Here is a 14,745-nt window from a genome sequence, read left to right on the forward strand (position 1 = left end):
CTCCGACATGTGAAAAATCTGTCCTTATAAAAGTAATCTAAACGAGCAAACTAAATTACCCTCTTGAAGCCATCAAACCTCAAACTCGAATAAATCAATAAAGTTTTTCAGATTTTCCTAATTGAAAATTAATGAATTCGCTTTCCGCAGCCGCACATAATTTTTGAACTTTTTTCGCCTAACCTAATCCCACCCAATCCCGAAGTTTCTTTGATTAATAATTAAAATCCAATTAAAGAAAGTTCGTTTAGAATTTTAATGTGGAGGGCAGCAAGACCGCAGTTATCGTAGTTTCTCGATGGGGGTAGTTTTTGGTGTACTGCGTCTGTCATATTTCACCGACGGCTTAACAGGCTTTTGCTGGCTTCATTCCCGATTCCAGACAATAGAATTGTATAAAATCCTGGAGTTACGGGAAATCCACGTCGTCAGGAATATTATTCAACATCGGTAAAATTTAAGTCGCGAAACGTTTTATTTTCTTGTTCAGTTAAGTTTGAAATTATCTTTCCTCGAGCCATTTGCATCGCGAAGGACTAAAGACTCGCATGATAATTGTTCCGTTATTCCCAAACAAATTGGATCCAGTGACAGGAACATCTTTTAACTCGGAGTTGGTGGAAATTTAGCTCGTCTCAGTTAATAAGTAACACTTCTTCTGCATTCCGATCGCGCGAAAATGAAGTTGGGGCTTTCTTATAAGAACCATCAACTTCCAGCGACCTCCGTCAAAAACAAAACGTTAAACCGAGCATGAAATTTGTGAAATTTGCAGTAGAACGCCGTTTTTTCCGGCGTGAAATATTCCGGTTGTTGTTTGTCAGACGAGTTGATGTATGTCGACCGGAGTTGCCGGAGTCATCTGTCATACAAACACGGATACATTGCTTATTACGTACGCATCTGGTTTGAGCAAGTTAGGACGGCCATTAGTCAAATGCAAGATACGCGAAACATCGGTTGAAAGACGGAGAGGACTTTTTTATTACAGCGGTTCGCTGGCTTTCTATCACAGATTTTACCTATTTCGCACATTTATCACAGCAAAGTGCTTACACCAGCGGCTTCTTGGGAAAAATTGACTTTTTGTGGGGGCAAATATACCGGACATAAAAAAGTGAGAGATTTAAGGGAGCCGGAACAAAATTTCCAAAAACTGTGAATCGATTTCGATTTTTTTTTAGTTGGCATCGTTTACAATCTACAATGCGTCCATCTCCTTTACCCACCCAATAAATCTCCGATTCCTTTTCCTCCTCCTTTCAGAAACTTCACCAATTTCAAATTAATCTGCTCCAACCTCGGTAACATTTTTCCCAAACTTCGTCAATATCTGTAACCGCATAGAGTTGAAACCCTCCTTGCGGCCCTTTATGATGAATGTACATATTTCGAAGGCTAATATCGTCCTTATAACTTAAAAGGATACGCCTGTAACGATTAATGGCTTTCTCTCAGAAAACTTGCACGTTTTTACTGAGCGACATTATGAGCGATTATGTTCTGAAATGACGCTTTAGACAGAAGTCTTACTCTGGTCGAGCAAACATAACAAGGGCAATTCGCGCTTAGAATGTTTTAGAACGCTAGCGGTTATAATGGGACCATATTGTTCGAACACAATGTCGTTCGATGTGGAGATTATGGCCACATAAACTCCAACATTCGATGCGACGTTACATTTTAAACATCCTCCGGCAAGATGTTGTACAATACGCAATCGATGCGGAGGAAAGTCACACAAAATGTATCACTTTTTATCGATTTGGAGACCAAAATCCGTCTTGTCACCATTTTCCACGCTCTTAATCACATTAACACAACGACCCGAAAGTTCTTTCTCTCCCAACTAGAAAGTTAGTCAAAACTACAAAGTCCAGACGAAGTCCCCTTTTGTTCGGATTAGCTCCGGTCCCACAGAAACAGTTGAATCGAATTATGCCAACTTCACACCAAACTGCATTAGACTGTCATGTGCATGCTAAACCCGGCCAAAATTTTCCGGGATTTTTCCCAAAACCGTTCGTCTGACACGCGATTTATGTCTCTGTGCGTGTACGCTATGTTTGCACAGTAACCAAGTGTTCCGAGACAGGTTTATGGGTCCTTGCGGTATTACCCCGTCACTGCCAGGATGAAATATTCGCAGCGACATCTTGTCTGGCTAAAACTATTTAAAACGAGGTACTTACCGGAGCTGCTCAAGACGGTGTAACGGAGGACCAGACGACCGGAGCCCCAACGCTGCAGGATGTCCAAGGGGTGGTCTGAGCTCCGGAGCGGGCATTCTGAAAAGGAAGAAATTGAAATATTGAGAGAGCAGCTTGAAGTATGTGCACGTCTCGTTTCTTCCCCAGTAATTCAATCAGGTGGATTAGATTCTTGGCGAAACCAAACCTCCACCTCCGCACATGTAATTACTCAGGAAGCCGCCCCCAACTCCCAAATAGACTTGATAAGTGCGGCAATCCGCACTTTACGGTAACAGAAATACTTCAGGGGATAATATCCGCACGAGCTGTCAGACTTGAACTGCCTCTTGCGATGGTCTAAATCAAATTTCCTCGAGTTTAAACTCAGTTGTGAAAATTAAACGGGTGTCGGGATTTGCATTTTTCTCGAGGATGAGTATCGAATTACCAGGAATACAAACATGATTAATTAGAGTATTAGGATGTGATTGCGCCAGACGTGCCGTCGCATAAACCCAACTATACATCATCCCTTGAATCAATCACCTGAACGCGATATCCTGAGTTCGGGTATCATACGTGATTGATACGGGTTATCAAGGGTGAAAGTCATCTTAAGCGTCACCTTCATTTTCTAAATCACAGTCTAAACATACCCATTTTCATGGAGTTAGCCGTGTTGGAAATGCATTTTTCTTCGCCGAATTTCGTCTCAGTTGACGTCACCACCATCATGGTGGAAAACACAACACATCCAACGATTGTCAGAGGGAAACTAAAGAAAATTCAATACAGTTTCGATCGGTTTCCGTTGACCAATAACACGTGTTATCAGGAGACGCGTCCATAATTTAACATTGCGTTACAGAAAATCAATTTTGGTATAATTTTAAACCAACAATTGGATGATTCCGGATGGTACCACTCCCCAAATGTGGGCGAAGAAAATAAACTTTTCCACTGGGTCAATGACAGGTCGGATATTTTAGGTCTATTGATTGAAATCAACAGTTTAAATTTTTCCGATTTTGGTGGAAACCTTGAGTGTAGGCGTGACCTGACCTCTCTTGACCGATCGATAATTGTTTTATTGTTGTTTTCAATTTTTAATGATTCTTTGGAGTTCCTTCAGATTCGTAGAATTCACCATCCGACATAAATATCACTTTTTTTGACACCTGACTTTTCTACATTCTTCCGCGTCTTAAACACAACCACAAATCATTTTAGATATTATTTATTTAAGAATTCCTTTCTTGTACAAGCACGCATTGTGTTTCTCCCTGCAATAAATTTTCAACACAACTCGAAGGAAGCTGTTCCTTTTCATTACTGATGTATTCATTTATTTCATTGTTGGGAGTTGAAACAAACAACCATACGCCAACATGAAAACGCAAATTAAACAGATCAAAAAATTAAATCGTTTCAGGAGCGGTTCCAAAGTTTTGAGAAACAGATTTCAATTATTATTATCGATGTCCGCGTTTAGTAAGAAGCCGCGAAAGAAATTTTCCTGGTTTTTCCTTGTTGTTTTGTCGGATGTTATCCTGAACGGGTGTCACATAATCGGAATTTCCTCCTCCACTATTAATGGAAGTGGCAAGTTCCCAGCGGCCTTCTCCCTTTTTCTTCGATTTTTTTCGTTTTGAAAGTTGTGAGACATCGTCGGATTTCCTACAGGCCCATAACTGTCATCGCGGCCCAATTCTTCACATTAAGTGTATTCACGTCACATTTGAACAATTCCGTGCTATTTTCGACCATCAATCTTTTTTGGAACCACAGGAGCGCAGTAATTGTATATTTTATTTATGCATTGAGTTCTTTTTATCGGTATGATTGTCAATAGCAGCTCTAATTAAACTCTTGACAAATAGAGCTTTTTTGGAGCTTCTCTGCCCAACTAATTCCAAGTTGTCGGAACAAAGCAGAGTGAAATAAAATACTTGGAGGCGTCAAACACCATTAATCAGGGTAAAGTGTAGTTGGAAACTCACTTTTAAGACAGTCAAGAATATCACCTTTTATGACACAAGTTGAGCTTTGATTGATCGTGAGCAAGCTTTTATTTCTGGAATTTTGCGGATTTTTTCAAGCGAGACGATGCGGTTTTAACGTAATTAACTGGCACGGAAAAGAAAAAGGACCATCGCGGAGAAATTTATTTATTCCATGCAAATTCCAGATAAATCAAATTGTTCAAGTTTTGCCGGCTAACTTAATTTCCTCAAAACTTTGCCGGAATGAAATGAAGCGCGAAACTAAGTAGTATACAAAATCTACGGACCCAAAAAAGGTTTTCGAAAAAAAATTGAGAGAAATAATCAATTACAATTGATTCCACCCCTGTCACTGCAAGACAAGTCCTGAAATCCAGGACTGTAATGATAAATTAGTTGCTTAATAGCCTTTCCAAACCTGCGTTAAGATTAATAACCACTAATGTAGCGGAGTTGGGCAAATATACGGCGTTGACCTTAAATAATAACTGTAGCAACAGTTCTTACTTTCGACAAAAAAATGATTGGGTCTTCTTAGTTTTTAATCAGCTCAGTTGAACTAAAATCGGCTCATAACTTTCCCGGAGATGATGTGCCTTTCCGCAGTTATAATTTTAATACACCTAATTCAATCTGCGATGGTATTACGCTATCAAATCCAACAATCCAACATTCAACTGAGCTGATTAAACAAATACCACAACGCAATACGAATGTAAACCGGAGCGGAAGCATTGCAGCATTAAGATCGACAGAATCCACTTTAATACAATAGAAGCAGACTTGAATGAATTGAAATTGGATGGCAGTGACTTCGAAATATCCTCCGGGCTCTTGTGGCGGCGGTCCGGAAAAGCAAACTGTAGTGTAAACTGAAGTGTATTGTTTGTTGCCTATAGTCGATACGAAAAATTGCTTTGGGATCGTCGAGTATTGGGAATTTCGTTATTTAAACGCAATTTGACACGAAGCTTGCAAATAAAGCAATCCGAAAGCGCTGTTAATAGAAGGTTTCAGAGAAGCCGCAAAGCGGAGGGAATCTTGGATGGTGTATCGTGAATCTCAATCACGTATCCACCACCTATGACGCCCCATGAATATCAATTACCACATCTGTGGTTTTGGGGGTGCACGCAACATACTGACGTCTAACATACTGTTTGAGGTGATTTTCCATGCGAACTTAATACTGTTAAGGTCTTTTGTTCACCTCGTTTCAGCTCACTCAATTTCGGCGCCCAGACGCCATCCGCCGAATGAAAAGCAGGCAGGGGCGGCGAAAATTTAGGGATTTTTAAATGGATCGAAATGTTTTTAAAAACCAGCGTTCAAGCTAATTAGTTTAGAATCGGCGGAGCGGCGCGAAAAGCCCGTTTGACATAAATTTTTTTAACATTAAAATAACGAACTAGGCACTACTCAGCTCTCGTTTATTTTTTTTTCCATTTTAATCGCAAGAAACAATCACGACATGATAGAATTGCGGTAAACGACTCAGTCGGATGGGATTTATAGGGGCCATCTCTTCCGACGAAATACCCATAAAGCTGGAGACACCACATTTACAATCCGGAAAGTAAATTGCCAGCTTTGAGCGCGAAGAAGCCGTATTGGATGGAATATATTAAAGAATTCCGCCCGTTTCGAGTAGAAAAAGAAAAAGTGCCAGAGACATCGTAATGTGGCGATATAAAGCATAATTAGCACTAAAAACCACCATTTGTTTCATTGAGGGATTGAAGAGAATTAACACTGAAAATATGCCTCTGACATGTAGATTTATCACCGAATTTTACGTTTGCTCGGCTCTCATTATTGTGTAACACACTCCAGGCAAGGTAAACTCGTAAAATTGTTATTAAAACAACTTACGTGGGTTATCTTATAATAACGAATGGAAATTATCCGGGGGAGGTTTAATGTAGACATTAAAATTTTTGAGAGCGAAATTCAATAGTTAGCTTACCACCATGTTCGGGGCACACGGCAACCAAATTGCAGGTCTCATCTCCGGGATCTCTGCAGCATTCGATGACATCAGAGCAAGTGGTATCAGGTGTTACGGGAACGTCCGTCGAGGAACCATCACCAATCACTTTGACGATCATCTGCAAGAAGGATTCTTGTTAAACAGAGTGCAAGAGAAACCGCAACTTAAACTGAGCCTAATATTAAGTTACAGAGAATCCGATACGTTGTTTCTTTACTGTCATTTTTTAAGTATATGTTCCACCTGCATCATTATTACCTCATTTATCGATCATCTCTTTTGATAGCGCAACCGTTCTTCGATGGCGAAATAATTACAAGACGAAAAGGCCTTAACGAGCCAACTGATATGTCTGCGGCGATAACAGAATTCATTACCGGCGTTAACTCCATTAGTGTACACACTTCATCGACTTCCATTTTAATGTGCCATTATCGGTCTTTTCGATAGATTCCCGGATTATTCCCGGAGCAAGAGTAGGTAAAAATGAACAGTGATTTTATTAACAGTCTTGCTAGGTATAATCATGAGATCAAAGCTAAAGGCCGTTTTATAACCATCAGAAGCTGCACGATGCAATTGGATAAAAGCGGAATTGCACCACTTTACTCAATCTTTAAACTTTATTAATTACACGAGCTTGAAGTTAACTTTGCGCTCTACTTTCATTACGGAGTTATCTCAATTGCAGGTGTACAGCAGGACTTTAATGGGTTTTTAGCGTAAACTTCATGTGGGTTTAACCGATTTTCATGACGGGCGGCTCTAATTCGATGAACAAAAAAGTCTCCACTTTGGGTAGAGCGAACGTCATTTCTTTTAATTTTCTGCACAGTTAACTTAGCGCTCTATTTTATCTCCTGCAGGTGTACATCACTGGAAAATGCACTGTTCAGCTCCTTGTAACGCTTTATAATTGCGCCGCTGACTCGTTCTAAAATATTGGCGGTGTTAGAGCCCGGATCAAGGATAAAGGACCTGAAAGTTATAGGTTATCTGCAAAACTTTGACAATGCCTCTTTTCTCCGAGCTGTTCAAAGTTTAATTGTGAGAATCGAGCTGCCACAAGCTCTTAATCAAATACGAGCGTCTCCGAAAAATCCACTTTTTTGCCCTTTCGTCATGCTCGTCTCTAATTTCTTCGCTGTCAAGCTGTTTATTGATTGCGTTCTGCTGGTAGCAGCGTTTATTATTAATTTACTTCAAAGGGAGTATGCGGTGATTACTTCCCGTTAATGAAAGCATGAGCGTTAAAGACAAACTACAACCAAACAGTATTTGTTTAGGCATTAACGTGCGTAATTATTCATCCGCACCAAACCGCAGTTTTTCGAAAGGTCGAGTTGGAATATTCTAAATTCTTCACCAGTTGTGGTCAATCGCAAACATTTCAACTCATGTGAATGTCGATTTCATACGCTATGCATTCGTCATAAATTTAACAATATTTTAATTAAAACAAATGATTAGAGAGGATTGTGGGCTTTGCAGCATGTTTCACTTAATTAAACCTGCAGTAAAACGGAAATTGCAGATGTTATTGACAATTGGAATAAAAATTGTAGTCACCCCTTCCACCTGGTGTTTAATCAACGATTTGCTTTGAATTCTAACATCATTTTCGAGTCTTTTGTCAGTTCTTTGTGCCCGGATAACATCACCGAACGTGACGATTCGCTCAGCTTCGTGCAAGAAAATGTAAAAAAGACTAAAGCACGTGCCCCAACATACCATCAACAACTAGAAATCAAAGCATGCACTTCCCGATGCAATATTGCACCGTGAGGCTACATTAAGCGCAATAAACTCAAATACAGTTAAACAGTTCCGTTCGGTTAACAAGAAATGATGAATAGCTAAAATAACCATAACCAGATCGAAAATTGAATTAGCACTGGAATTGTTTTCATTACGTATAAATTTCAGGTTTAGTCTATTCTCATTCGTGATTTTCTCAGTTTAGCTTTATGGTCAGTTAGACGGACAGTTAGACGACAATTTCTATGTGAGCGGAATCGACATTTCGATTTTATACGGCTTGAGATAAAGCCGCATTTCTCGTGCAAAAATTCAACGAGCCGCTTGTTATTTCCTTCTTGGAAAGGCGACTGCAGCAACAGTAAATCTCGGACTTGTATTGAAACTGTTCGAGCTTTTAAAATCGTTTATTGGATTTTTGTAATGTGTGAGAATTTAGATGAAATTTCAAGAGGTGCGAAATCGCTAAACCGTTTGCTACAATGTTGCGAGGTTTCGCAAGGAAATTAACACTAAAAGTTTACATTATTATAAATGCAAATATGCTTTGTTGTTAGCGTATCTCTGAAAATCTTAAAATACATGAAATTTTTGGCTGGCGCCTGCAGCGCCTGATTCCAGCCCCAAAAATTTGGAAAGTCGTGCGACCTTCCCGAGTTACGGCCAAAAATGCACCTGTAGCAAAGAAAGCCGCCTCATTAGTACCAAGAGTACCTATAAATACTCAATCCTCGCCCATTGCTATCATTCCGAAAACCACCAACGAACCAACAATGAAGTCTATGGTAAGTTCTTTTGAAACTTGCAATATTTTTCTAACTGTGTGTTTCTTTTTCAGCTAGTGATCATCGCTGTCTTCGTGGCCATCGCCTGCGCCAAACCCGCCGAACAAAATGTTGCGGTAACCCAAGACACCGCTGGAAACTACAAATTCGCCGTAAACCTTGATGGATATTCTAGAGTAGAAAAAGGTAATTCCGATGGAACAGTTAGTGGTAGTTACTCGTACATTGATGCCAACGGTGTTCCGCAAAGTGTACACTACACCGCTGGACCTGATGGCTTCCGAGCTACCGGAGATAGTCTTCCCCAGGCTCCCGTTGACCCCAACTCGCCCATTGGCCATCAGGAACTTCCTTTGTAATGTGTTATGTTTGAATAAAAGTTGTTAATTATAGTAGTTGGTTTTTAAAAACTCTGAATCCCCATCGATCGACTTCTTGAAAATCTTCCAACTTTCCGCAGCAAAAGAACTAGGAAACCGTCAAAGTCGATGATCGATTAATAGACATCGAAAATATGGTTTTTCGTCAAACTCGTGATAAATCACCGACCAGGAAAGCGTTATTTTTGGAATATCACGATCAATCTTGAAGCGAAACTTAATAAATTAACTCTAATCCGACACCCTTAACAAATCGGATTAATTTGCGTGCGCTTTTCGAAGAGGTCAATTCCGTGAAAACGTTTGGGAATGCGGAAGGAACAAGACAGATTGATGGAAAAGAGACAAAGAAAGACGCTTTCACTCGTAAAAAAGTGAAAATTGAAAATTGATTTTAAGAGATATGAAACTAGCGTTTAGAGGTTGAGTGGCGGCCATTAAAAAACGATTTGTTCGTTTGGAGGACTATCGGATTTATTGGAACGTTTATTACGAAGAGTGTAAGCCCTCCATCGAGTTATTCGGAACGAAATAACCTATTGAAAGCTTGTCGTTGGATGGTTTTCAAGTAAATTCACTCGAAAAGAGAGATACTCAGCGGGTTTCACACTGTTAAGTATCCATTTATTGCCTTTTACAGTAATTGCAACTTGAATATACAAGAGAACTACAATTGATGATGATGTCTTGTATATTCGAAAACTCTATCTTCTGGTTACTTCTTCGGCAGGTGCATCTGCTTTACCGTCTGGTGCTCACTCTTTGAATAATCATCCTCAAGCGATGTCGTCTGGAATTCGAGAACCATGAATGGTTACAGAAGCTCTCGACTGGAAATTGTTGAAGTTAACAGACCCGGAATCGGTGAAGTGAATACGTTTAATATTCGTTGTGAGAAGTTGAAAACACATGCACTCGAGCTATGCGCTCCTGGAAAATATCCATTTCTATTCACTCCGAATAGAAAATAAAATATCCCATTACAGTTTACAAGTGGATTTTATGGTGTGTATTTCGATATCCATCGGCTTTGGCTTTATCCGGTTGTAAAAAGAGACACATTTCGTATGGCGAAACGCTCAAGCTTTTTTCGACCTTTAATTACTAATAATTTTCTTCTTTGATTTACGGCAGTCGTAAAATTTTTGTACCCTTCTCTAATTAACAATTAACTTACCGGCACAATCGGCGACATCTGTTGACCATCCTCGGCGGAATTATCGATTGCATATCCTGATAAAGCCAAGGCCATACCACTTCTTCATCTAGAAACAAAAAATTGGTAAAGTCCACCACTGCTCGAAACTCGAGACTAAGCAAGAAGTGTGTCTAACATGTTCAAGAAGCCTTTGAGATTAAATTTCAACTTATTAAATTACTCGAAGCTCTACGACTTTCATTAAAAAAACGGAGAGTTAGATTGCGTAATCATGCATTTCGCACACTTATTTTCTTTGCGGGAAAAATGTGCTAAATTGACCATGGAAGATCAAACATGCCATAACTTTCTTCAGCTTTATTGCTGAGACTTTGTTTCTGGAGTCTATTAGAGAACCAGATCCAGTTTCCAGGTCGTTATTATGGTAATCACAGGAGATATGATCAATATTTCTGCAGACGAATGGACAGACATTAGCTATGATGGTAATAATGTGTCAACAGGAAGCCAGATCATAAACTAAAAATTCCCCACAGTAAATAAGCGGGAGAATACTTATTCTAACGTGGCATCGGAAAGTTTTCAACTTCCCCAAAGTTTACAACAGGAATACCAACAAGTCTTCGCTGTGTGTACAACAAGAGAACTGATTACACGATACAAACTTACATATAACAAGTTATCACTTTATATATACAACTTTTTGAATACTGGGGCCAATGTACTTTATTAAAGTCATTTTACAATTGGCGTTATTTATGATCGCGATAACTCGTAAAATTTCTGCTGGAACTTTTTACATAAGTTGTAAAATTTTATCTTTATTATTGTATTTAGCACAAACTAGTTTGCTTGAGCCAAAGAAGCACAAATTATTTTAAGTATTTTTTAACCAACAAGCTAATCTTTGACTACTGTTTTCACTTTTTACTCGGATAATAACAGGTCATTTACTCTGGAAATCGAGATAATGATAATGTTTAAGTGCATTAGATAATTGTGACCTTCCATCCAGGTCTCTAGTTTGTTCACCGAAGATGGGAAAATGTAATTCTCTACAGAACGAATCTGGTTTATGCGTTAGTACCGTTAATCGTTTAGAAAAAATGTCTACTGTTTTAACGGCACAATTCATTTATGTCACCACTTGATTCTCACAATAATATTTTGTCAAATTTGACAACTGACTGATTCTTTTTGTCCCATGAAATTCCTACTAATCACGCTCCTTATTCTCCCCTTTGCCTTTTCTAAAGAATCCAAAGAAGAGTGCAAAACCGAGAAACCCGAAAATGCAGCAATCCTAGCCCAGAACGCAGCTGAAGACGCTAAACGTGCCCAAACCGCCCAAGATATACAAGGAGAGCAAGCAGCTCATAGTGCGAAAGAACAACTAGCTGAGAAGGCGGCGGGGGCGGCGAAGGTAGCACAAGCGGCACTGTCTGGGCAACTAGCATTGGTCAAACAGTTGGAAGAACAAGTTGACCAAGCAGAAAGCGAAGAATTAGCAAATATCAACAAACCTATAAAGAAGTGCGGGAAAAAACACAAAGGAGGCGCAGAAAATAAGTTGGAGGTGCTGGAGAATCAGTTGAAGTTGGCCAAGGATGATTTGCTTGTTATTAAAAAGGCAGCAAGAAATGCGACAATGGCAGCGGAGACGGCGCGGGAGAATATTAGGAGGAAATTGGGAAGAAGGCATCTTTTTTTCGTTTGAAGATTTTTAGTACTGTCTTATTACATAAAAATTAAAAGTGTGAAATTTTTTTTTCCAATACAGCACGATGAAAATCCCCCACACTGCCCATTATGTAAAATTTTCCATCCAACAAACCCATTACGTGAAAATCGCGTGGGCCCTCCCACGTGGCGCGTTTCATAATTTATAACCCAAAACACTTTTTGATTTCGTCCGACTTTCGAGTTTCCGGTGTTGCGAAGTTCTAAGAGTAAAGGTAACATTACATAAATCGGTGCTCTCAACACCAAATCACCGTTATTTTGTTGACCCCCAAAAATTTGTTGCTTTTGCCTTAGGAGAGGGCCTCCGGAGCTACGATTGTTGCGCAAGTTCACCTGTGCAGCCTTGAGACTTGCGGTATGTATACCCACTAAGCCAGTGGCCCCAATATCAGATCTCAAGTGCGGAACGCTTTTTACGCAACCGCAATGGGCAATTTTGAACGTTTTTTATGGAAATGAGGCTAATATGATGCATGACAGTCGCAGGAGTTTTCCTTGGGGTCCACGGCTATTGTTGAATTTGCATTTTTTGGTCACCAACACAACGCAAACAGCTGTCACGGTGACTGACTGACGTAAATCCTTTCATGTCTCAATGAACATTTCAGTTGTTCTTTTTTTGATCGCTGTTGCGTTTTCGGAGGTCGCTTCCGGTGGTGGCGGCGAAGAACGTAAAGAAACGCCATGTAAATCCAGCGGTCAAATCTCTCCCCAGAAAGCTGCAAGCATAGCCCAGAAAGCAGCCCAAGAGGCTAAAGCTGCAGAAGATGCACAACAGCAAGCTGGTCAACAAGCAGCCCACCAGGTTAAAGAACAACTGGCTGAGAAAGCCATGGAGGCGTCTAAAGCAGCAGAGGCGGCTCTCGCAGGTAAGCAAGAACTAGTGGAGCAGCTACGCAAAGAAATCCAAGAAGCTGAAATTGTGGTAAATGAAGAGCAAGCGAGTTTACAACAATTGCAGTCTACATCTCAGGCAGCTTCTAAGGCTGTTCAAGAGGCTCAAGCTGAAGTTAAGTTGTTGACGACTGCGTTGCAATTAGCACAAGGAAATGAAGCAAATGCTGCTCAGGCTCAAGAAGGGGTCCAACAGCAGTTGAATGAGAAAGAACAGTTAATGGACGCTGCCACGACCAGACTGGAGCAGCTGAGAAAACAGTTACAGGTGGCTAAACAAGAGCTGAATACCACCAAGGAGGCGGCAAGGAAGGCGGCGTCGGCCGCAAACGAAGCCAAACAAAACGTCATGCGAAATAGGCGAAAGATATACAGAAGCGACGCAGAAAAATGATAGCTTTTTGTGTACTTTTTATTTTATTAACATTTTTCCCGTATTTGTAGACGTCTTCCTTTCGAACCCAACGATTACGTTAAAGGGCCAATTTACTTAGCTCGATTTTAGACAGTTTAAACGGTTTCGTCTGTAAAAATATCGAGTGTATTGTGAATGTGCACGCAATTATTCAAACCATTGATTACAGTAATTTTTGTTGATCCGAAGTTGATTTATTGAAGGCGTGCAGGAAAGTATTCTCAATTCGGAGCAACAGGAAAAAGTCGCTTTTTATAATGGAAAGATCAGTTATGTCGACACAGCTATTCAATGGTGCTTTCCCAAACATAACACTGGTTGAAAAAGACGTTTTAATTAAGGGAAATAAATTTCCCGCTCGTTTTGTTGAATTACCACCGAAAATGAAACTCGCTGTCTCTATAAACAAAAAACGTGGTAAAAGCGGTGTTTGATGACCGTTTTACAGCAGAAATATCAGCTTTATGGATGCTGCAAACAGGGACGTAGCAGAGAAGTTACGAGCCCGTGCTCTAAAGAACAATCGATAATTAAATTTAATTTTAGTACCCACTATCGCAATACGAGCTTGAGGATTTCGTACCAAGTAAAGTGGAGCCCAAAAAACGTTCTTGCGTTTAAAGAAGCACACAATAAAAACCCCTCGAAGTTAATCTCGTGATGTCCGTGTGGTACCTCTCTCAATTATCCCTCTTTAAGCCAACGACTGTTCTTAAAGTGTAATTTCGTCGAAAACAATTTTTTCCGATGTACATAACCGGTGAAGGTTACATGTAATGACTCGGAAACTTCTTTCAAATGGTCAATAAAATTGTACGTAACGTCATCATAAACAAGGATTTTAAAACCCATTAAACTCGTCACATGTAAATAATAATAATCAATACAGTAGCGATAATTTCAGTACGACTGCCAAGTGTACTGGTGCAACCGCAGGTAATTAGTCTGCTAATACATGTTTAAATGCAGTGTCGCGTGCATTAGCCTTTACTGATTATCTCCATTGTCGTCGTCGGTGCGTGCACATACTAATGTTCACACCCTCGGGGAAAAATTGTATTCTGAAAAGAGGCTAACCTTGAAATTTACACAAAAATATTTCATTCTGACGTCTCATACGCACTTGTTCGCAAATTTGAGACGAGCAAAAAATCAAATTCTTGCCAGTCATGTCCTTCAAATCCACCAATTTAGATTTAATTGAGCGGAAAAGAAAATGTCACTAAAGAACAAGGGCTTTGTTCTGTTTAAATCAAACGCTAAATTGCGGACGTTTGTTCCGAACATAGCACCAATTATTCAAATTGCTCACATTGTGGCCGAATCAATCGAAAATTTAACGAGAGCATAGCTCTCTGAGCTTGCCTGCAGTAGCAGGACAAAAGCCAAGTCCGAACACTTTTGCAGAGTTTACACTGTAATGTTT

At 39.9% G+C, this 14,745-nt stretch overlaps 3 protein-coding genes across 4 annotated transcripts in view; 2 read left to right on the forward strand and 1 right to left on the reverse strand.

Moving 5' to 3' along the window:
* Window positions 1-14,745, reverse strand: part of ASPP (Ankyrin-repeat, SH3-domain, and Proline-rich-region containing Protein) — a 58,069-nt gene that overhangs the window by 41,045 nt on the left and 2,279 nt on the right. For both annotated transcript variants that reach the window (XM_088042834.1, XM_088042831.1), the window contains exons 2-4: window positions 10,286-10,373; window positions 6,162-6,303; window positions 2,193-2,288 (exon numbers count right to left, since the gene is read on the reverse strand). In XM_088042834.1, coding sequence (XP_087898960.1) covers window positions 2,193-2,288; window positions 6,162-6,303; window positions 10,286-10,360 — 313 coding nt within the window. In that variant the 5' untranslated portion in view covers window positions 10,361-10,373. The remainder of the gene's footprint in view (window positions 1-2,192; window positions 2,289-6,161; window positions 6,304-10,285; window positions 10,374-14,745) is intronic.
* On the forward strand, window positions 8,583-9,087 carry LOC148169640 (adult-specific rigid cuticular protein 12.4-like). Its single transcript, XM_088043483.1, has 2 exons — window positions 8,583-8,728; window positions 8,782-9,087. The coding sequence occupies exons 1-2, from the start codon at window positions 8,717-8,719 to the stop codon at window positions 9,085-9,087; spliced, it is 318 nt and encodes a 105-aa protein (XP_087899609.1). The 5' UTR covers window positions 8,583-8,716.
* LOC148169641 (uncharacterized) lies at window positions 12,606-13,298 on the forward strand. The gene has a single exon (XM_088044215.1). It carries the CDS (start codon window positions 12,606-12,608, stop codon window positions 13,296-13,298), a length of 693 nt encoding a protein of 230 aa, XP_087900341.1.

This window comes from Gnatocerus cornutus, chromosome 8 (assembly GCF_029298725.1).
Source record: "Gnatocerus cornutus isolate USDA-ARS CGAHR chromosome 8, icGnaCorn1.1, whole genome shotgun sequence".
NCBI classification, from domain to species: Eukaryota; Metazoa; Arthropoda; class Insecta; order Coleoptera; family Tenebrionidae; genus Gnatocerus; species Gnatocerus cornutus.